Raw genomic sequence first — 23,658 nt, 5'->3', positions numbered from 1 at the left:
TTCTTATGATTAAGTAGGATTTTGGATGTATCTTGTGGACTAGGAAGCAGAGAAAAGTGGTATAAAGTAGTTAACTTTAACTGAGAATCTTTCTACTATTTATTTTAAGTTTTCATTTACAAATCTCAAAATCAGCTGAATACTTTATTTGAACAGTTTCTTCGACAAGATAAGCAGTGGGAGAATAAGAATTTACTTATTTGTATCTACAGACTCTGTAGTACTGTACATCAGTATTTCAAGCTTCTCAGTCTAGTTCCAACTTAAAATATATTAAGTATTTTATGCTATTTCATATAGTAAAAACTTGCAGTGGTAACAGAGATGGTACTTCTACTGAGTGGATACGTGGAAGTTAAAATAGCAGATATATTGTATATGTCATTTGTATTGTTAACATGTGAACTTCAAGAAACACATAAGGAAAAAATTGAAATCTAGGGAAACTATGCTGAGTGACTAGTATCAGCCATGTAATTTTTTTCTTTTTTTTTTTAGTTTGAAAAAGATTTTGTAGTTTATCAGGAGACCCAGGCCCTACTGCAGAAGAAAGAAGAAAGGATCAATGAACTGGAAGCAGAATTACAAGCTTTTAAATCACAGGTATAAGACAGTTTAAATGAATGTATGAGGTATTGTTTTCAAAGTGGACTTCATTTTGCATTTTTTGCAGATAGCACAGTTGAGGTTTTCTTACAAATAATCCTGTTATCGATTATTATAGACCGTTAGTTTCCTTTATTTCTACTTTATACAAAGAGTTGTAGTGTGACATTAATTAGCTATTTGAGTTCCCAGATGATCCTTTTTGTGCCTGAGCTCTGTTAATTAAACTAGTTTCTTGAGGGTTTTGCTTTCATTTGGGTTTTGCTTTCAGTGTCATATATTTCCAAAGTAATTAACCACATAGGGTAATAAGTCTTATGCTTTCAGATTAGCATTCATCGCTGTGATCTTTATCCCGCCACAGGAAGTTATTCGTTACCCAGTTTGCTTTGCTAAAACCTTACCATGGATATCCAGCAGTGAAAGAAGTAACCTGTGGCTGGATAAGAACATTTCCTGATATTTTTTCAATTTTCAAGAATAAATAGGTATTTTAAAATGTGATGGAGAGGAGTATCTGAGATTTTTGAGAGTAATACTTGAGTTAACCTGTAACTGCTTCAGCTCTAAAATCTATATAAGCAGACTGTGTGACTAAGTAATTTTTCCTATGTCTTATTTCCTTGAATAAGAGGCACGATCTAAAAATGGCTAAAGACAGTCAGCACTGGGAAGACATACATATAGGAAGTTGATAAAATATAAGTTTGATCATAGAGGGTCTTTCTATACTTTTCAACTTGATTATTTTTCTTAGTGATGAAAACCAGTTTAGTTCTGTTTTCGTCTGTTTAAAAATGACATTCAAATTCACGTTTCTTTTCAGAATTAACTGTTAACGTTGAAGTCAAACAGGCTTTAAAAAAAAAGGAGTTACAGAAATTGTTGCTTTCTAAAATGAATTTTATTAAGAGCTATATATCACCCATTAAGGAAGTATTTTTATGTGTGTATCTTGAAAACATACTTAGTTTTTTTGGTAAGTGAAATAGGTCTATATTTAACTTGTTCATTGTTCACTATATTAAATATAGCTTTATATGGGCAGACAGTGAGCATAGCATATATATCCTACTAACAAATTATCATACCATGAATTATCCCACTGTTAATTTTACTTTGAATGTTTGTAAATACCAAGTAATTGATTACTGCAACTTAGTTCTCATACTCTTAAATCCATCTTAAGAGGAAATTCTGGTTTGCCTATCGCATCAGTTGCTACTTAGCATGGCTACTTCTACTTGTTAGGGCTGTTTTTCTCCTGGTCTTGTTCCTTTACTCTTCTGTTGTATTTGGCAATTGTTCATGAATTTCTTTTGTTGTTAGAGCATAGTTGTTCAGTGTCTACTTGTCAGTGTAAGCAATGTGTATGTTGAGAAATTCAAACCAGTAATACTGTTGTGCATTTATTTATTTGCATTTATTGATATTCAGCTATTTTCTTTTATAAATAATTAAATCCTTTGCTTATTGTATCCTCTTCTATTCTTTAAAAAATAAAATTGACTGTTTTAGCTCATAATCATTATTTGAAAAGTTGATTAATACTGTCACCTATATCAATCATTATCGCAACTAGATAAATGTTACTTATTGATTCTTTCTTTGTTGTATTCAGGTATATATTTATTAATGTTTGAAGGCCTATGATGGAAGTTCTTGAAATAGTAGAAACAAATGTTTGTTTTTTTTTTGTTTTTTGTTTTTTTTTTTTTAGATTTACAGAAGTGCCAATAAGGCCATTTCAATACAAAATAGGTGTTCTTAATATATGAAATAAGAAATTGATGTGGTATCTTACAAATTGTCACTACAGTTTTCAAAACTGCTTAAATATTGTTGTTACTACTTTCCCTGTCCACTTAGTTATAATAGGGCAATGTTTCCAATTTTAACAGATAGAATTAGGCACTACTTTTATGTGTCTACAGATTTAAAGAAGCACTGTAAGACAACTGTATTTTTTGGAAGAATTTTTTTTCTTCATTACTTTGTGCCTTTGATTCTGTAGAAAGAGAACACTCCTATATTGGAAAATATCTATTTCTCAACAGAATTATTAATCTCATCAGATTCTGCTATTATGTCTTTGGAATATTTCTCTGTAATCTGTAGGATAAGTGAGAACACTAGAGACTAGGATGTTGTGGGTTTTTTTTTTAAATTGAGCTAAAATGTGGTAGTCTAGATAAAATTTCACCAAGACACTTCTTAGATCATGGTCAGTGAAATATGACAAATAGAGTATAGCATTTCAGTTTTTAATTTTTGGTGTGCACGCCCTGGTCTGAATATTTACTTCAAATATTGAGAATTCCAGTTATGAAATCAAAGCATGTTAGCCTCATTAGAGTTCGTATTTGATTGTCCTATACAAGAAAAATATCACTAACTTTCGGTTGGCTTGCTGGATTTAATCTATAAACTGTGACTGATATGGCATTTTGTTGATAAAACGCATGAAACTGCATCAGAATATTTTCCTTACCAGTATGGTTCCTTGCCACCTGGTTTTCTACCATCAACACGTGGAGATGCATCTGTCGTTCTACTGGACTCTGCAGGACCACATCAACTGCCTCCTCCTCCTCCGCCGCCGCTGCCTTCTAATGGAGCGATTCCACCACCACCGCCTCCCCCTCCTCCTCCACCACTTCTGAATGGCTTGGGAATTCCTCTGGCCTTTGGTGGTGCTCCGCCACCACCGCCTCTGCCAGGCCTGCCCGGAGCACAGTGGTCTCCACCTTCGTGTACTTTGCCATTTGGAATGAAGCCGAAAAAAGAATTCAGACCTGAGGTTACCATGAAGAGACTCAACTGGTCCAAGGTAGTACTGATTAAAGGCAAACACCTGATGTAAAATCTTGTGTAGAGCTTAGGATAAACAGATTGTCAGGAGTAAGATTATATATACATGGAGCACATGATACATTAGTTAAAATTCCATAAGATATGAATACTTTTCTGCCTTCAGTTGTCATTGTTTTCCAAAATATGTGTTTCACTGACTCATGAATCATTTGGGCAAGTATCTGTCGACTTTAGGACATGTCTGGAAAGTTCGTTTCTGGTCTAGAATAATGCAATCTTGGTAGCAGTGTTTCTCCTGGGTCCTGCTGTGACACGTCTTTCAGCAAACTGTTGACCCTGGATCGGTCACTGCTCTGTACTGATAGCTGAACAGCCAGATAGTTTCCAAACAAATCTTTTACATCTCTCTAGCTGGACTGTGGGAAGAGGCATTGCAAGTCTCTCCATTTGTCGTAAGTGTAAATATGTTTATATAAATATATTGATTGAAAAAAAAATATACAATCTGTTTGTTTGTTTGTTTTTTCTTCTCCATTGTGACAGGATCAAGTATACTAGGACGATCAATCTACTGGCTTTTTGAAACTATAATTATTTAGACCAAACTAAGTCTGTAAAACATTCTCCAGAGTTTTGTGAAGTAATCAAAGCTATAATCTAAAAAGTATACTTAAAGGACACTTAATATCCAGTTAAACCGGCTGTGTTCAGAGACTATTTTAAGTTTACCCAGGTTTTAAATCTAGAGCAAATATAATTTGCTACCTTTAGATACTGGATAGCAGAGTATGTTGTCTGCATTGCTCTGCATTCTTACAATCGTATGTCTAAAAGCACTTACTCTAAACATTATTATCTTCAATCAGTAACATATTAATAATTCTAAAGATGAGTAATATACCAAAAGTTCATGTGTTTTACAGAGCGTCTGTGTATTTCTTTAGACTCTACAGAGCACAATATCTGCATAGTATCAAAATAACTTCATTAATAAAATTTTGTTTTGTCTCTTGCGTGTAGATCAGGCCTCAGGAAATGACAGAATCCTGTTTTTGGGTTAAGGCGGAAGAGGACAAGTATGAGAATGCTGACATGCTTTGCAAATTGGAACTTACGTTTTGTTGTCAAAAAAGGGGTAAGTAATGGGTTGCTTTAATTTTCAGCTTTTTAACATTTTGGGCGCTTAAATATTATATGAAAAATTCAGACTATAACATTAGTGCTCTGGCTTTAAGTGAAATGTGTGAAAAAATAAGTTTGAAAATCCCAGACTGTTTAAAGCAGTAATATTGAACTATTTTACTTGAAGGGTGGCAAAAATTGTGTGACCTATAAGGAAGTCCTTACCAAAAAACTCCCAAGAAATTTTTCCAAATAATATAGACTTTTATTCAGTCACCTTTGAAGAAAAAAAAATCCATAAAATTTTGTCAGAATACTTTAATAAAATGATGTGACTTTGTGGCGCGGAATGACCTTACAACCCTTGAAGTTATAAGGAAGGTATGCATTTATTTACAACGCTGGACACACGGGGAATCATTTCACCTAATTACAGTAGCTGTGAGTTTGGTTAAATGCAGTAAAGTGTTACATATTCACAAAAGTTTTAGGAAAGCCTATATATGTTCATAACCTGTCCCCAAGATGGCAGTTCGTATTACAATGAGTTCCCGGAGACCATTTCCATAGTCTCCACCTCTGGCTCCTCCTGGTTGCAGCTGCACAGTGATGGTGAACCCGGGTCCTCTTTCTCTGCACACGGTCACCTTTGGTCCAGTGTGATGAATTGGTTAGGACTCAGACTGCTGAGTTTGTTAAAACTGGCGTATCTCCTGTCCTGTGCCCAAGTTTCTGTAATCTAGTTCACCCAAGGGTGCACCAAGGATTATTATTTTTGCAAGGCGTCAGTGAAGTCCTGTTTTTTGTACAATAAGTTACACAGAGCTAAGCAAGGCTAGGCAATAGTGATGTGGGTTAAAGGGTTAGTTCTCTAAGTGTCTTTAGTGACATGGGGTAGGGTTAGTTCTTGAAGTGTTAGTTATTAACTGTTAATAAATTAGTTGTCAAATTCCCTGTATCAACTTAATCTAGAGTGTAAGATGATGTGTTTACCCTCAGAATGCATATGATAATTGATGTGTTTTGGTTCCATGAAGGAGAGCCTTCTAATGAATTTTTTTGTTTTCGGATAAACCTGTAGCAACATTGATCTCAGATATTTTGCTTAGCTTCTTCACTTTTTTAAGCCTTGTGGAAGAGCAAAATTCCTGACTTAAAAACCTTTTTTCCCTTTCTGGAAGTAGTTTAGATTATTCTGCCCTATATATAAAATGCCTGTATTTCCACTGTGATCTCTTGACAGATTTCCCCCAGCCTGGTCCCCGTCCCTCCTTGATTGGTATCAGAGACTTAATACTTTGGGGCAGCCAAAGGGGTGCAATGATTAATTCCGTTTCAAATTGAAAAGGCATTATTACATTTTTAATTTGTTTTATGGATTTCACTTTGATATTTTTATTTAATATAATGCGTGACATTCTCAAGTTTCTCAATTTTTTTTAATGCTTTGATGTGTATTACCATACCCAAGAACTTTATTCTGCTTTTGTCGAATCAGTCTTTATGGTCTAGCAGTATTTCTACTGAGTTGAGTATAACAGTTTACTACTGTTGATGTTCTATTATATTAAGAATGTTGTGCAGAGATAAAAAGGCAAGAAAACCTCACAGACTTCAGACATTTTTGCTTGAACCTGTTAGAGTAAGCCTCAAAGATAATTGTAGTGCCTTCATAATGTTAGGAGAATTCCCAAGAATGTTTCCTGAGTTAATAGGTTGGAAAGTTTAAAAGCCACTGGAGGAAATACTGTTTCCTATGTGTAATTAAACAGTAAAATTTGGGAGACAAGATGATGTTCAGGCCAAACATGTTAATGGCTCAGAAGAGGACTGTGAATCTCCACAGACACAGAGAACATTAGAGTTAATAAGATTAACAACCCTTCAAAGTTTAACTGAATGAACTGAATACATTGTTTTGACAAAATCTAATAGAAGAGTTATTGGATCTACAGTTGAAAAGTCAGTGAAGTACACTCCTGTACCAAATGGGGGGAGGAATGGGGAGACGATTAAAAAGCTGTAGCCTGCAGGGACGAATTTAATATTTTTTACAGGTGGAGCTTACTGCTTAATCTTTTTTATTAAGATTTGAAATCTCTCTCATTTCACATGGGTGATATAAGTGTGACATCATCTTAATTTTTCAAAGGAAGTGGAGACACTGAAGGTTTTATTTAGAACAGTGAGTAGGTATCTAAAGGGCAACTTGGAACTAAATTTCATCTTTGTTCAAGTGAGTAGTTTACAGAAATTTACCTGAATGTAAGTAGACAGCATCAGGCATCTCATTGTCTCTTAAGAGCATGAATTCTAGTACATAGGGCAGCAAAGTAACTGCTTTTGTTCTCATGACCATGCAGAGAGGGGATGCTTCATTGTAGCTTGTACATAACATCTATCATAACGAAACTTGCCAGATAAATTTGAGGCATCCAGTTTTCTTCACTTTTCAGTCTTGAAGAGATTTAACACTGTGCATTCTATAGTAGAATGATGAAGCCATTTACTAGACTCAATTTGGGAGCAGTCCTTGACTATTTCTAAAGCTTTCTCTCTAAAACCAGAAAGACGAGAAGTTGAAAACGATTCTGTAGCCAAATGATGACATTCAAAGAGTAAGCTCTTTTCCATTCTGTTGAAGGGTCTGCTTATACACTCTTTTCATCGAAGCCATTGTGTAAGAAGAGGTATCCAGTTGTGCAAGCGGGGACCAGAATGTTCAATGATGCTTTAATTGAATTTTATTCTGATTAAGTAAAATCAGACTGAAGTACTCAAATGTTCAGTTGCTGCATTTTGCCAGCTGATGTGCTGAAAGTATTTCAGTGTTGATCCATAAGAGGAAGTCTTATGTGTATGTAAATAATCCATTGAGAAATTTCTACTAGAAAAAGGAATACATAACAGTGTAGAAGAGATTTGAAGCTTTAGCAGATGTTTGTGTAGAAGTTGTGTTGACTCTGAATGGGTATTGAAGGAATTGAAGTAACTGAATGTGTTATAGAGGTATGAAAGGAACATTACTGCAAGAACAAAAAAGTAAAAGAGAGATGAGCCTCAGAGTGTAGGAAGAATAATGAGTAGTAATATGGAGCCAAAATGGTACATGGAGGAAAAAAAAAATACTTTTTGTAGAGGATGTCCGGAGGCATGTCAGAGACATGTTCTTGAATCATGGAATTATGTAGTTTGTAAGGGATCTCTGGAGGTCATCTGGTCCAACCACCTTTGTAAAAGGAGAGTTTCTGAGTTTGAGATACCCCTAAAGATGGAGATGTGTGCATGGACAACCTGTCCCCATATTTGTCATCACTGTGGTGAATCTTCTTTCATAAAATCTTCCTGGAATATCTCTTGTTGCAACTTGTGTCTATTGCTTCATTGCTTCTTGCTCATTGTGCACCCCCAAGAAGAATCTGATTTGCTCTCAATTGTAGCTTTCTGTTAGACAGTTTTGGACAGCACTAAGAGTTACCTTGACCTTCATCCTCAATACTGACAGCTCTCTCCGCCTTTCTGTCTGCATCTTTTGTTTTAGCCCTCTAGTTGTGTTGATGATTTTCCACTGTATTTGTTCCTCTATATCTATATTTTTCTTGAATTGGGAAGCCTGAAACTGAAAAAGTACTCCAGATGCCTCTTCCTGAGAGAGAAGAGAACAGAGGGAACTAATGACCAGCTTTACTCTGCTGACAACAGTTTTGGTAACTTACTGGAGGAAATGTTCTCACTGTGCTGCTTGTTCAGTAATAATAATGATGGTGATGGCGATAATGATGAGTTTGTGGCTGATATATGGTATCTTCATTCTTTTACTTGTTATAAAGATATTTTTGTCACTTTCCAGAAATTGAACCATTTTGTGAATGAAACATGTTTTATAAAAATTAAAACTTTGAGCTGGAACAATAAGAAGTATCAAAGCATCCATTGCAGATAATATCCTTGCAGCAACTGATGACAAAGTGTAATTTATTTATTGACTCAGAATTGATTCTTGTCTCAGAATAAATTTGTAATCTTAAAGAAATCTAAGATTATAGTTATGAAAGAAGTAGAGAAGGGCATAATGGAAAACCAACTCCTTTGTCATAAAACCATATAGATTTACTGCTACCCAGGGAATGTGGGAGGAGAATATTAGCTCAGAATCTGGAAATACAGCTGAGTGTGTGGAGGGAATATTTTCAGTGTAAATACTTGAGAAAAGATTTGATTATGACTGAAAAGTGTACATACATTTAAATATTTGCCAGAAAACTTGAGAGTTTATTGTGAGATGCCCCAAGAAACAAACAAAAGATTCTGGAACCCTCAAAGCATTAGCTTTTTGTCAGCATCTAAAAGAATAAGGATGAATGAAATTGCTGCCTTAAAGACATCAGCGTGGAAGTAAGGTATATTCCATGGCTCTGTCCCTGGCTGATGGGGAAAGAACAAAAAAGTAATTGAGGAGTTCTGAAAATAAGATGATTAATGTGAATGGTTTGTATGAATGATCTTTAGTTTTCTGATAACTTTTTAAATGCAGAAAGGAGGATTGGTTCAAAGGGTAGTTAGAAACTTGAAAGAGAAAGAAATAATAAGAAATATCAAGTGTTTAAGATTTATCAGGATTATACTCTTGGTTGCAAATCAATGAAGAAAATCTGTGAAAAGCCTTTTTGGCAACAAAAATATCAAAGGAATCTTCTATTTATTCTAATACTTTGAAAAAGTTAAACTGAATATATGACTTAAAGTTAACTCGTGTGTGAAATGCTGAGCAGCAGAGCTGGAACAAACCTTATATGTGCAGTTATATTATCTTAAGCCTAAGAGATAAAATGAACAAACAAAAATGCCTGTTATCGAATGACAACTGCTTTATAATAGATGTGTTGGAAGCCCAGTGGAAGGAGAATGCTGCCAGCTTTGCTGGAATGATTAGACACACAGGCAGCAGGGGAGTGGCAGTTTGCATGAAAGATAGCATGAAGTGTAGCAGCATGAAAATCTTGTGGGGGAAAAAAAGCCTACTGTGCAAAACCTTGTGAATGGAAATTCCTTCTAATAATATAATATTATACTGTATTAATAGCTCTCGAATCACATGATATTTGTGATGAGGAAATGTTAAGTGAGATTAGAGAAGCTGCAAATTTTGTGGCAATGAAGTGGTAGATTTTTCTACCTGCATATGGGTTGAATTGAACCTCACCAGGATGTTATGAGAAGTTGAAAGATTTGGATGCGACAAATTATCGTTTTCGATATTCCCGTAACCAGTGTGAAAGGGAACTGTTCTGGGAATGGACTTCAGTCATGCACAGGACCTGGGAGGTCAGAGCAAGAAAGGAGGAGGGGATGATCACTATCTTAATGTTGTACCAAGAGGGAACAATCCAAGTAAACCTATTATACAGGTATTCAGCTTTGGGACAGAGAACGGAATGAAAGACACAGATGGTCAACCAAGCAAGATACCCAGGCCTACTGGCAACCCAGAGGCTATTCTGAAAATGCTATCTTAAAAGATGTGAATGAACTTCGTAATGTAATTCAGAAAAAGCCCAACTAAAGCTAGAGGGTAAAAAACATGTGTGGCTCAATAGAAAAGTTAAAGGCATTGTTGCAGGGGAGAAGAGAACATTAAAAATGTGGAAGACGTGCCCAAATGAAGATAACAAGAAAACTCATTAAGCGTGGCTGGATAAATGTAAACAGAGCATTATTCACATACTTTCTTAGAATTCCTAATTTCCTGCAAAGGATACTTCACCTGATACTGAAGATTGTATTTAATTGTTTGAAAATGAAGTTAGGTAATGAATTGGTGGGACCACTTGGTGACAACTCCAAAAGTTCAGCAGTTTCAAAGAACCTTACACAGATTAAGGAATACTAAGTCCAAAAGAAATAGTAAAGGATGTAACATTCCTAGGGAAGGAAGAGCAGCTCCCTTTTATGGGAAGTGAGGAGAATGGATTATCAATAGTGGTAAGGCTGGTGTGATGTCTTTTTTTAAGTAACATCTCTTACTGCAAGTCTTGGAGAGAGAGTGCTGGGCTAGTGGGATCACTAGTCAGACTCAGCAGGGCATTTATTAGGTTCTTAATCATGGATATGAACACCCATTTGCATAGACTAGCTTCAAGCTACTGTGTTTAAGACTTACAATGCTGAAATAAGGTATGTTTTTGTACGCAAATGCTTGGTCTTGTTGTAGAAAGGAGAAAAGTAATGTAACGCCTATAAGAAATGTACTTCATTTGTGGGGGATATTTTGTATATAGTGGTGTGGAGAAGATATAGCAATAAGTTGGTAGAATTCTGTGAATAAGTATAATTAATGTAGTGATACTGTAGTAGTTGGAATTAAAGTGGGGCATGTGTTCAGGGTAACTCAACAGAGAAACAACTACCTGTTGATTGGAGTCATCCTTTGGGTGCTTGAAGTGGTTTGCCAAAGGTGATTTCAAGGCTTTGGAGGTTGTATGGAATGCACAAGAAAGCAACCTCTACCCCAAAATAAAATCTTTGGAAGCATTTAAATACAAAATGAAAATTTGTTTCATGTATGCAAAATATTAGAAAGGTGGTAGTTTTTTGAAATACATGTGTTATAATTAGTGTGCTGGGTTTATAAATATCCTATTAATAAGTTTATTTGATTTAATCCAAATGATATTTTTCCATCGCTCTTATGTTTAAAGTGTTAAAGTGCAGGTGAGGATTAGCAATTGCAGATCAAACACACGAGAAGCCACTCCTAAATTCTTCCTTATTTTCAACAATATGCAGATAACTGCAGTTAATGAGAGATGACATGGGAAATTAGAAATTTACTCCTCTTTCTTTTCCAGATATTAAAGGGAACTGATCTAGCAAACTTGAGACAGAAAGACTGCATGATCTCTCTTTTTTTTTTTTTAATCAACTGGGACAGATTTTCCTCCTAATCTTATTGGAGATGGCAGTGTCTGATCCCGTAACACCAGAGCTCCTGCCAGACTTGATTATTCAGAGTAAAGCACTTCTGTGGGAGTGCTATATCTGTTGGCACGTGTCTTGAAAAAGTCAATATAGTTCTATTGTTTTTTCTTCCTCTCCTTTATAGTTTGTAAGAAAAACCATCAAGGCCTAAACTGCTATGGAGCCAACCGAGTCTCAAACATTTTAAACCAGAAAAGCGAGTAAATGGTAGCAAGAAGGTCAGATCAGCCATATGAATTAGTTTAGTGCTGTATTTGACATGCCACAGCCTACCCAGCATGAGCAATAGAACCTGTGGCCAGCAACCTGAAAGATTAGGTGGAGCATCATAATGTCCTCATACTTCATTCCTCTGGATGACGATTTAAATAGAAGCTGAAGGAGGAATTACACAGAAGTTGCTCCAAACTGTGCTTCTTATTGAATCTTATTATTATAAACCTGTAAGACTGCCAATAACATATTCTGGTAACTTCTAAAATTATTCTAAAATTTTTTTTCATATACAATGAAAAAAGGACGAAAGTATTTTGGTGTTTTTTTTTCCCCAAGAATGCAGGAGTAAGTTATAGGCATTTACAAGAGACAGCAACCAATTGCAAGCACTGAAATATCAATGGTATCTTGCAATTTTAATATGCTCTCTTTCTGTCAAGGAAAGAGATGGTATATTTATAGTTGCATCAGAGGTAAATTGATTAGTAGTTTTTATTCTTAAAAGATAGAATGACCTCTGCTCTTATATTATTTGAATATCTGTAAGAGAATACCATTCTCTTATAAAATGGAAAAGCTTGTGCGTTGACTTAAAGACAGAGAGATTTCTTACCAGTTACCATCACAGCCGAGGCAGACTTAATTTGTGACAATTAATTTAATGTATTTTCTTTTAATATCCTACCTCAGTTAGGAGAAACCTTCAATTGGTTTGGGGGTTAATTATACTTAGGGAAGTGGGATGTGAATAACTCCTGATACGTGACTTTTATATTGAGATAACCTCACATATAGCAACAAAAACTGAAAACCTGAAGAGGGTGTTAACATATTAGTGGTTGGAATAATCTAACAATAGCATTTATTTTGTACTTTGTTTCTTTCTGGAGCTATAAATTGTGGCATCTTTTCCCCTTTAGTCTCTTTCTATGGCAATTTCTTAGGATAAATTCTCATCAGTTCCCTAATTTTAGTACGTCAGAATCATTCATAACATCAGATGAGTATTCTGGTAGGACTATAGAAAAGCAACAGCACTCTGTCAGTAGATGTTGTAAATAGTTTCAGAAAAACTTTTGTTGCTAGAACAGGTACTTTGACTTCTATTTACAGTAAGGAAATGCTTTATCAGACAGTGAAAGGGTATTGCTGAAGAGTTTGTTACAGCACTTTAAACAACTACCTAAGCAGAGTATTAATTTAATCTTAATTTTAATTTGTTTTAACTTACTTTAAGTTAGTTAGTTAGTTTGTTTGTTTGTTTTTTTGTTTTTCTTTATGGCATAGTTTCAGTCTGTGTTATTATTAGGTGATTGGTTCTTACCTTCTACATGCAGACTGTTTATTTTCTGTCAGCTTCAAACCAAACCAAACCAAACTGCCTTTTTCTGCAGTGAAGTGCCTTGAAGGAGTAGTTCCTGTAGTTCAGCTTTACATTTTTCTTTCAAACAATTTTTTTTTATAGCCGATTTCTACCTAGAATGCAATATTAGTCTGCAGTCAACTCGTGTTTGATGAAAATATGACAGTGTATTCAAGCTAACAAAAACACTCCACTCCCATTTCGCAACACTGTAGTAGAAAAACCCTTCAAGGGCTTGTTATGGAAGCAACTAGAGCGTTCCTTTATTGATTTCAAGTAGAGAATGTTTTTACAATGTGAATAAGTAAAATGCTAGAGGAGGTAGACATTTGGTAGATATTTTCATGTATCCAGAGAGGACACAAAGTCTGCTCCATGTTGTAAGTTTTAAACCATAAATACCAATGGAACTGAAAAACAGATTTGGAACTTAAAGTGAAAGTTAAAGGAGATCATCACAGTGCCACTGCTCAAACTAAAAATTTTGTTTATTTAATTGAAAAGACTCGATATAACAACCTGTGTGTCCCTATACCAGAAAGGATCTTGCAAGAATTGATTTGATAGTGTTTGTGTCACACACAAGGTATAAAATACTATACACATACTACAGTCCCTATTTTCATGCATTTTACCCCCTTTTTAGTTTTGTTACATGTTTATGCACTAAGTGCTTTTGATGAATTTCTAATCTAATGTTACAAGTGTTTATATCTGACTAAAGGTAACACTATATTTGAGTGCAATAAAATCTTCATTACAACAGTGCTTTTATTGTAGTCCTTTTTCATTGTGAGCTGAGAAAAATAATTTAAATGCAAGAAAAGAAATGTTTAACAAACCTTGTTTGGCAAACCTTCAAAGTCACTGTTGATGAAAATTATTAGCATTTAAATTTCCATGAGCATTACGTTCCATCCTTTAGAAAATCTACCATTTAGTTTCTCGGTGAAATGCTTGATTCAGAGAAAATTAATTTCAAGGACAGTTTAATTAAAAAAAAACAGACCATTAAGATGTGTTGATGGACCAGTGACTTCCAGTTAGGCAGCTGGTAGGCAGTACTTGGGTGGACACTGGTATGCCATGCAGAATATAGCAGTATATTTGGCAGAGCCTTTGATTCTGTTTGCATTCGATCTCATTCCACTGGAACAATATTTTACTTTATTTATGTGCAAAATGTGGTTATAGACATCTTCTTTCCTTACCCGCTAAGATTACATATTCCTCTTTGCTTTCTAGCTCCAGGTAAATATGATCTTACCTTATGTTATACATATATATGTATATATATAACATACATATATATGTTATGAGGTCTTATATAAAAATAGTAAGTTGATTACTTAATGTAAACATTTGAGAAACAGACTTGTAGGCTGCTGTTCTCCTCTACATGATCTCTATGTAATAAATTTCTCATATGTTTTTTGCATTCTAGATTCTTCTGGTCTGTTAGTATGTTGCCTTGAGAGTGTCCTGACAAACTATTCGATGAGGCTCTTTCAATATGTTTTATGAAACAAACATCACCATAAATGATGTGTATTTTCTAAATGTCCTGTAGATGGGGTTCCTCCCTGCCCCATTAATAGCAATCAGGTTCTGAAGGTTGTGTGAGAATTGAGATAAATTAGTTGAAATGAAATGGTTGGATTTTTGGGGGGAGTCAAATCGGAGTTCCAACAAAGCATTCTTTTACAGAAGGTATAATCCAGTTCAGCATTCTGAAAACTTTCCTAATAGAACATGTGCCTTCCTGCCTTCCTTCCTCCCTCCTTCTCTCCCAATATTTAAGTACTGTTTCACTGTAAATATTTAAGTTTTCAGGTACATTCTTCTTCTGGATCAGTTTGTTGCTTTCAGTTTCATTTAAATTAAGAGAATGAAAACATTGGACATTTAACAGCTTTGTATATCTGTTTTATGGCTTTGCTTCACTGCTCTTCCAATTTTTTACAAGTTAGTGAGGCTATACTTTTTAACTCAGGAGATAGTTCTTCTACAACCTCACTCACCTTTAACAGCACCTGAGTATTGAAACTTAGAAACCTTATCTGTTCTGTTATTCACCTTAACAATTTTAAAGACTGAGTGTTTTCTATTGTGCAATCTGACTTGTCCTTTGATATAGAAATGCCTGTTCCTAAAATTGTAAATGCATATGTATAGCTGGCAAGGATAACAAGCTGGAATGAGACTACTTAGGGTAACTGCTTATCTTTGCAGTACCTTGTTCATGTGGCGTAATGCCTTTTGGCACTTAAAGTTCGACTGCAATGTACTTGCTATACATGCAGCAGAATGTTGTTTTTTTTTGTTGCTGCATTTCCGTGTAAGATCTTAAAGTATTGGGTCACCTATTTGAAATAGAGTAGGAAGATGGAAAAAGCAACTAAATGTTCAGTAAGATTGTTTGAAAGAAAGCTGCTATCAAAGCTGGCAAAATGGAGGGTAGAAGTAACTGGAATGTGTGAATAGAAACTGGGATTCAAGACTCACTTGCACATTGCAGGAGAAATGTTGGCATGTCAAGTTCAACAGATGTATAATGCTACTGTGAAAAGAAACAAACCTGGATAGATAGAGCTAAAACCAAACTGGGTTAGACCATCCTAACTGCAAAAAGCCAAGAGAGAAAGTTTATTGTCAGTAGTGATTTTGTCAGATATTGTCAGAAATTGATTTTTTTTTAATCCTCTATAGAAGAGAAACAGCAATGATAGATGGAGGATTTGACTTGGTCAAACTTGAAAAAGGTGGAGATAGAATCTGTTTGCTGCTAGCAGTTGACTCTCAGAATGCACCTCTGTGTCTTCCTTATTCAGCAAAATAATGGAAGAGGTAGTGACCAAGGGAGGGCAAATGTTGACCTGAGGTGTGCTGTGCGGATGCACACTTTATGGTAAATATAAAGAATCTGAACCACTTGAACAAAAATAGTTCTTTTGAGAACAGAGTTTCCATACTTACTAGAAGCACCCACTTCTGATCTTCAGGTTACTCTTACTAAGGGGAGAACTGGGAGTATGGACCAAAACTCAAAGTATGGAGCATATTTGAAACGAAATAAAAGCCTTCCTGAAACAACAGAGGCAAAAATAAGTACGGTTGAAAAGAGTAAGAGAGATTAAGGACAAAGGGTTTCTTGTTTCAAGGGGCTATTGTGCCTCTGATTTGCCAAGAAAATACTTGATTCATTTTGCTAGAACTTGTGCCTAAATTTAGGGTGAAATGGAAATTACATTAAACTTCCTTAAAAGTAATAAAAAAAATTGTTCATTTGTAGCACTGTCAGTGTTTGTTCTGAACTGGCTATGTAGCTCTTGGTACTTGAGATTCCAGTCTCTGAAGATAAGGCTTCTTCTTTGATCACAAATCAGATTTTCTGTTTACTCAGAGAAACATTTGTATTCAGTCTTTTTTTGGGGGGGAAGTCATATAGGTTTAATTAAAGTATGATTTTGGTGCAAGAATCACATTAACTGGTAATGATGCTTCTGATAGTTTTATATTCTGGTCAATTAGAGTGAATGCTTTGTTAGTGTTTGCAAATAGAAATAATAAATAATTTTGATACACATAAGATTAGACGAATTTCTCAAAAGTCTGTGAGGTCTAGTGACTAGGCTGTCAGCCATTGTGCATATGTAAAACTAATGGGAAGAAAGAGATAAAATCCTGTTCTACAGCATTTAGAGATGTTAATGTAATCAATACTGGAAGGACCTAAACTGATACAAAGCAGACTTACTTTTCCTGTCTTGTCTTTCTCCAACACTCAAAAATTTGAGGCTAATATAAAGATGTATGGCCAGATAATAGATAAATACTTCCACAGTTGTTGTGTAATAAATTCTATTTTTCTTTATAAAAGATGTGTAAAATAAATGAAACTGTATACTCAACTGACTATTCAGAATCTCTGTAATAGAATCTACCTCATCTTCAGTCTCACAAAGCTATAGTATTGACTTTGATGAGCAGGAATTCGAGAAGCTTTAATGATATGAAGATTGTTTGCCTGAGTTGCTGGAGGAATGAGAATTTTCTGGATGGAGTTTAAAATGCATGCTAATTAGGGAGTCTTTTGATATTTAGCCTAAAAGTATATACACAGTATTTGTCTGACATGCTAACTTTGTTAGGTACATTTGATTTCCTATTATCTATTTGGAATGCAGAAATACATAGCCCTTTTCCACATAAGAGAAGATCTGAATTTGCAGTGAAGTTACGCTCAGTTTTATAGTATGGTGTGGTATTTATCTGTTCTCTAGCCAACAAAGACAAGAATTCGCTTGCAATTCCATCATCACCATCGTTTAGTCTCAGTACATGAGATACAACAGCGTTTTACTGAGAATAAATGCTACAGTTCTCTCCCACTCGTGTTTTAATATAATATTCTGAAATTATGTATTTAAAGCTTGCATGCAATAGATGCTTTCTCAGTTTGAATCTTCCTCTGTTTACGATTGGTTGATCACTTCATTCCTTAATGTACCACAAGAGTGTGTCGTAGTACAGTAAATGATCTGTATTACTGAATATCTATTACAGATCTGGTGAAAGATGAGACTCATAAGAAATACAAACTTTGGAAATGACATCTGTTTTACTTCTGTAATAATGCTGAAGTAACATGTTCTCTAATTGGCAGGTACATAGGGCACACTTTTGACTAAAAGACTTTTTGCACTTTTTTTGGAAAAGCGAGGTTGATCATATTTCCTGCAAGTCTCTTTTCAGGGAAATTAGCAAGCGGCATCTTGTAACTCAGAATCTTGTTTTCTAGTTGATTCCTGTTTGTGTCAGTTTTTTATATTTGTCTTCCACATTAGGGAAAGCTTTTAACAGAATATTTTTATTTAAAGGAAATTGTAGTATTTTATTAGCTGTTTCTGTAGAATAGTACGCTGAGTATTAAATCTTTGAGTATACTTAAATATTTCTAACTACTTAGGCTGTGAATTAGTACGAAAGGTTCTTTTATGGGTTAGAAATCATTTACCTATATTAGTAAACTTCACTCTTTTAATGTCTTATTTTTTAATGGTAGTGATTAGAAGTTTTTAGTGTGCAAATGGTGAAATATTGTTTTAAGATCAGGACACCAATGTGTATTTGGAGAATTGTACTGTGGATTCCAATATAATCTCCAATTACGCTGGAGATAGCGTTTCATTAAGGTGTTGATGGTATTTTAGTGTTATTAGTTATTTAATTTATTTTCTGTTTTCCCAGAAAGCTTGCTCTTGGCTCTGGCTGTTGCTCGTACCTGTGATGTTATGAGCAATCATGAAAAATATGCTTCAAAATATGGGAAAACTGATGCAAAGGGAAAGTAGATTGCAAATTCAAACATGGAAAACAATCACGTTTCTTGGAAACATTTTTACCATGTGGTTTTGTGTTTCTGAATGCAACAACTGAAGATAAGCAATAGTTAGAAAAATTACATGAAGATAGTATTTCATTTAGATCGCGAAGTATTTTAATGTAAATTTCTGGATAGAGACAGGAGGTAGCAAAGACTATTTGCACAAAATCAGCTTGTGAATATGTGAGAGCAATGCTATACTGAGCTTTTTTTGAGAATTAAATACATTGTTTCAGAACCTTGGTTCTGGTACTACAGGATATCAGACTTGCAGCAATCAAGCAAGTTTTACTGCTTTTAGTATATAACCAATTTTTCACGTTGATTTCATTTGAGAGAAAAAAGTTCCGAGCTGCTTGCATCTTTTGAATGGTTAGAAAGGTGCACTTTTGTCAGCACTGAGAACAATATGTTTTGTTTTGTTTTTTTTTCAGCTGGAAATGTAAAGGAGAGATGTTGGCTTTTTCTGTAGTTAACCACATCAACCTAAAACCCTCTCTCTGTGTTACATTCAGATATGCATTGATAAAGGCATTAGTATCAATCAATCAGTCAATCAGAGGAGTTCTAACGGTTTGTTTCTCCTAGAGATTGCTATTGAAAAATATTGTTTCCTGGTATTTAAAAGTCTAACAATAAGAAGCTATAGCTCTTATTTACTGAACTTTGTGTGTGAGAGTCCCTGCATCTCAAAAAAAATAAAACAATTTGATATCTGAGCAATCTGGTATCTAGAGGTATGTGATACACTTTCCTCACACTGTAGAAACTTTCGTGACTGTATTATGAATACAAAGGTTTTACCTGTTGTAGTTTGTAGCTGAATGACTTTCTGATAAATGAACTTGTGGCTACAGTTACTAGATGGTACTTGCCTTGTTTTTTGCTTTGTTAGTTTTCTTCTCTTTCAAGGCTCTCTTCAAGCAAAGTAGAACTTTAATAGACATTCTCTAAGGTCATAAAATTAAATAAATGATCATTGACTCATTTTGTATGTTTTTCTCAGCACTTTTTATTAGTTTTTTTTTCTGCATTAGACCTGTCCAAAATCAATAGTTAAAATGGGCACTCTTCTGAACAGCTTTGAATAATTGGCTTATTACAGAGTATATTAAAGCATATAATCTAAATTAAGGTATGCTCCATTTACCTTTACTTGCAGTGTTGTTATGGCTTGAGACTATGAGATTTTAGTGTTTAATATGGTGAGCATGTGGACTCTTAATGGTGTAACTCACATGCTTAGACATTATACCCCTATAATAGCCTAATCTTTTGTTTGACACACTATGCATTGAAACTTCTAAAACATCATTTAGTATTCCTAATGTCCTATTTCAACTGCTGGTAATGGACTAGGCAACCTTTAAATGTGTCTAAAGTGATCTTACAATTTGATGTAAACTGTAGACTGTTAAATAGGAACTTCCTGAACTAGAATATGTTTGGTAAATCCAGTTGTTTTCCAGCTCGAGTGTATGAGATCAGTCAGGCCTTTTGGCCTGTAGAAGGCTCATAGTAATACCAACCTTTTCTGGGCTCTTTGACACCCCGAATCCGCAAGGAAAAACAAAGCAAACAACGCTCTCCAACCCCTAATAAAACAACCTGCCTTCCCTTGCCCTCTGGAATATTTGGGGCAATTTCCTGAAGGCAAGTTTATGCTATATGAAACTATGTTCTGTGTGCTAGAATAAATCTCAGTACTTTTATAGTTACTAAATATGAACTATTATAATTATAACTTATGTTGTTCATCACTGTTTTGTTAATTCTAGCTTATTTTAAACCTCAGTCTCTTACTACGAGGAGATTATATATACTTGCAAGAATAGAAATCAAAATTATAACTTACTATTACTGTTGGTATTTGATCTGAAACTAATACATAAATATGATAGTTCAGTTACTTAAGTCTAAGATGGTAAATTTTCTGTGTTTTTAGCATTGTTTTAAATCTGCCTGATCATTTAATGATTGAGATTAAGTTAAATCCTAAAATAAAACAGTAAAACATTTTGTCACCTTAATTATTGACTATTGATTATGTCATATGAAAGTAAGATGATTTTGTAGATATTATATAATGAATCCTTTTGCATTCAGCAGGATTACTCTCCTGACAAAAAATAAGTGAAGATCAGGAACTTTAGTTTGCAGTGTCATTTGCTAATAGAAACAGTAATGGTCAGTTAACTATCTCTGGCTATGCACTGCTTCAGGTTTCTCAGTGAGTTTTCAATGTATATTTCTGTCTTTGTATACATGATTTTTTGATTTCACATATATTATGTGAAATCAGTTTATTGTCTCATGTTGCATTCTTGCATTACATCTTTTTTGTTTTATATCCCAATACTTTTTTGAAGTATTTATGCATGCTGTTTTGACTTTCTGCTTCTTCCTGTCTTCACCATAGCAACCAGATTCTTGGATCTTTTTTCAGCCTGTATTATGTCTTGTATTACTTTGACCTTTGTATATTTTAAAAAGATTCCAAACTTTACTCATCTTACGTTTTTACTAGAAACGGATCTTAATGTCTTATTTAATAACTTACTAATTGATGGTTCTCTGTAAACCTTGCAACCTCTGCTTTTGCAACCTCTGTTGTTTTTTAAGAGACTATTAAGCTAGGAAGCCTTTTTTTTTCTTCTCCCTCTTTCTGTTGCAGTTTAGAACTGTGATTTCAGACCCGTTTCAAATATTTGTTTAAAAAAATCTCACATTTAGTATGTGTTGAAAGTAATGACTATGCAGTTTTAGGTATAGATTTTTGTTTCCAAGTCTCTGCAACAGTAACAGTTTTTAAAGATATATTTTCTATTTTAGTTAACTTCTGGTTTTAAGTATATTCAGATAGAATTACAGAAATACTACTTTTATGCTTTCTAATGAAGCAAAGTTGTCTTAAACCAAAACATCAGTTCTTCTCAGGAAAGGCTTTTATTTTGGTAGTTCTAAGAATAAAATTATAAGGTAATGTTTTGTAGATTTCTCATTCATCCATGACAGCATAAAAAAAATATTCTTTTCTACCAACCTTCAGCTAAGGTCATAGTTTAGAAATAATTATGCTTCTATATAAGCATAGGGTTTTTTTGTTTACATTTATATTAATAACTTTGATTATCTGTTGACAAAAGCATAAATTATGTCTTTGAGTGCCATATGTAGTCAGTCTAGATGTATGTGTTGATTTAAAGTTAACTGGACAAAAAAGGGAATATTTTAAACATTGAACAGCCATGTTATTTGTTAATTATTTTTAAATGATGTGTTTGCATCTATTTTCAGAAAGTAGATGCAAGAAGGCAACTCTGTAAATCATTTTTATGGTGAGATAACTTTAGTAAGTACAATCATCATGTGAAATCTCAGTATATTTTAGATCTCATTCAAACTGAAAAAGTGGATTGATAGTAAGGCAAATTCTAGATGTAAAGTGCATGTCCCAGGTGCCTTACTAATGCATGAATTATCTTGGTACAATAATCAACAATATCAACAAGATCAACATTACAGAGCTAGAATAAGCTCATGGATTTCCAGTCTCAGTGCAGATAGTGTAGAAAAACATCCCTTCTCAATATCTGGTTTGAGATGTTAATGAATATGGTTCATTTTGGAAACTGCAGTGGTACAATGTCTCAAGTGTTTGAGGACCTAACTTCTTAAACATTGGTCAATCTTTTCGACTTATAACCAAGTGGCTTTTTCAAGTACCTGAAGCTTTATGGAAAGAAATATAACAAAAAGAACTGGAAAGCTTTGGAAGTAGAATTTTACATTTCTTCTATCTCTGGTACAGTACATTTCTGGCTACCTACTATGTTTCATAGTACTCATAAAAAACTGGATGTTCTGCTTTGAGGTGGGAAGCCGCTGTATAGCCTCCCTCCTTCATTTTATTGGGCACTGTAAACACAGATGCAGGTTTGTTCAGGTTGACCGGGCACAAGACATATTAGATCCAAATGGTGAATAAGTTTAAAAAGGCAGCAGCTCCCTATTTTCTTTCTGAGAAATAAAGGCTCAGTTTTTTAAGTGGACAGAAAAGATACAAGTTGGAATGACCATCCTGATTTTGAATATCAGTAAAACCTGTTCTTCTAAACTTCCCAACCCAAATTATAAAATGTGACAAGATAAATGTTTTATTATGACACTGTATCTCTTCTTCTGTTCTTAGATTAAGTTTAGCATCAATGAGCCAAATTCTCTAAAGCTTGTTCTTGATAAGGAAGTGAAAAAGAGAACTTTTTCTTCAGAGATTCTCTTTTCCATAAAACTCTGTTAGCATTGACTTGTTCATAGTCCCGTTTTCCAGCCACAGTATGGGAAATGCAGGAACCTCTTGAACTTTTTCCAAAGGAAGCATGGGAATTGTGAGAAGTATTGATAAACAATGGCCAACTGGACAGTAAAATATTTGTAAAGGGCAAAGGTAAAAAGCCAAAACAACACACACACCCCTCACACCCCTGCAAGAAAAAAAAAAAGACAGACCAAACAGTAAAAATACCAACAAGAACAAAATACCCCAACAAAACAAAACTAGAACAACACCACCAACAATTAAAATAAAGATTTCTAAATACTTCTCTCTTCCTGTTCTACATTGATCAGGTTAAACCAAAACAAATCAGTGCATTTTCAACCCATCTGTCATGAGCGTGTCAAGTTCTGGACTATAGATGTCCCAGAAAGTTTCATTTACAGATGCATCAGGCAGAGTTACAAGGAAAATTGGTGGGATTTAGGATGAATAAGCATTGGTTGCCACATGGAGAGATCTTTACGATAATAATGTGGTTGTCAGTTTCTTCAAGTGCATTTATGCTTTTATCAGCTCCTCTGCTGCTATATCTCTAAGTTTCATATTGCTTTTGAAAGAGCAATATTTAGGCTGTTAAACTCCAGGATGCTATTCCAGGTAAATGATGCCCACAGTATCAATGTCTATATAAACAACTATTAGAGAGAGAGATTACTTCTCAGTAAATGAAATACATTAAGATGTGTTATCTATGTGTATGTATGTAACCTTTCTATTTCTGAATTTGTGGGGCTGAAAGTAGAGATCGTGCACCACATTTATATGGCAACATGCTCAGTTTGGGGAAGGACATGTAAAAAGGAACATGGTGACTTACTGTGTACCTTGAGAAAC

General features: G+C 34.5%; 1 protein-coding gene across 1 annotated transcript in view; it reads left to right on the top strand.

The window, feature by feature from the left end:
* Positions 1-23,658, top strand: part of DIAPH3 (diaphanous related formin 3) — a 221,911-nt gene that overhangs the window by 55,763 nt on the left and 142,490 nt on the right. The window contains exons 15-17 of the mRNA XM_065055221.1: positions 499-603; positions 3,101-3,436; positions 4,441-4,555. Of these exons, the coding sequence (XP_064911293.1) occupies positions 499-603; positions 3,101-3,436; positions 4,441-4,555 (556 nt within the window). The remainder of the gene's footprint in view (positions 1-498; positions 604-3,100; positions 3,437-4,440; positions 4,556-23,658) is intronic.

This window comes from Columba livia, chromosome 1 (assembly GCF_036013475.1).
Source record: "Columba livia isolate bColLiv1 breed racing homer chromosome 1, bColLiv1.pat.W.v2, whole genome shotgun sequence".
Taxonomy (NCBI): domain Eukaryota; kingdom Metazoa; phylum Chordata; class Aves; order Columbiformes; family Columbidae; genus Columba; species Columba livia.
This window is presented reverse-complemented; position numbering and strand designations above follow the sequence as displayed.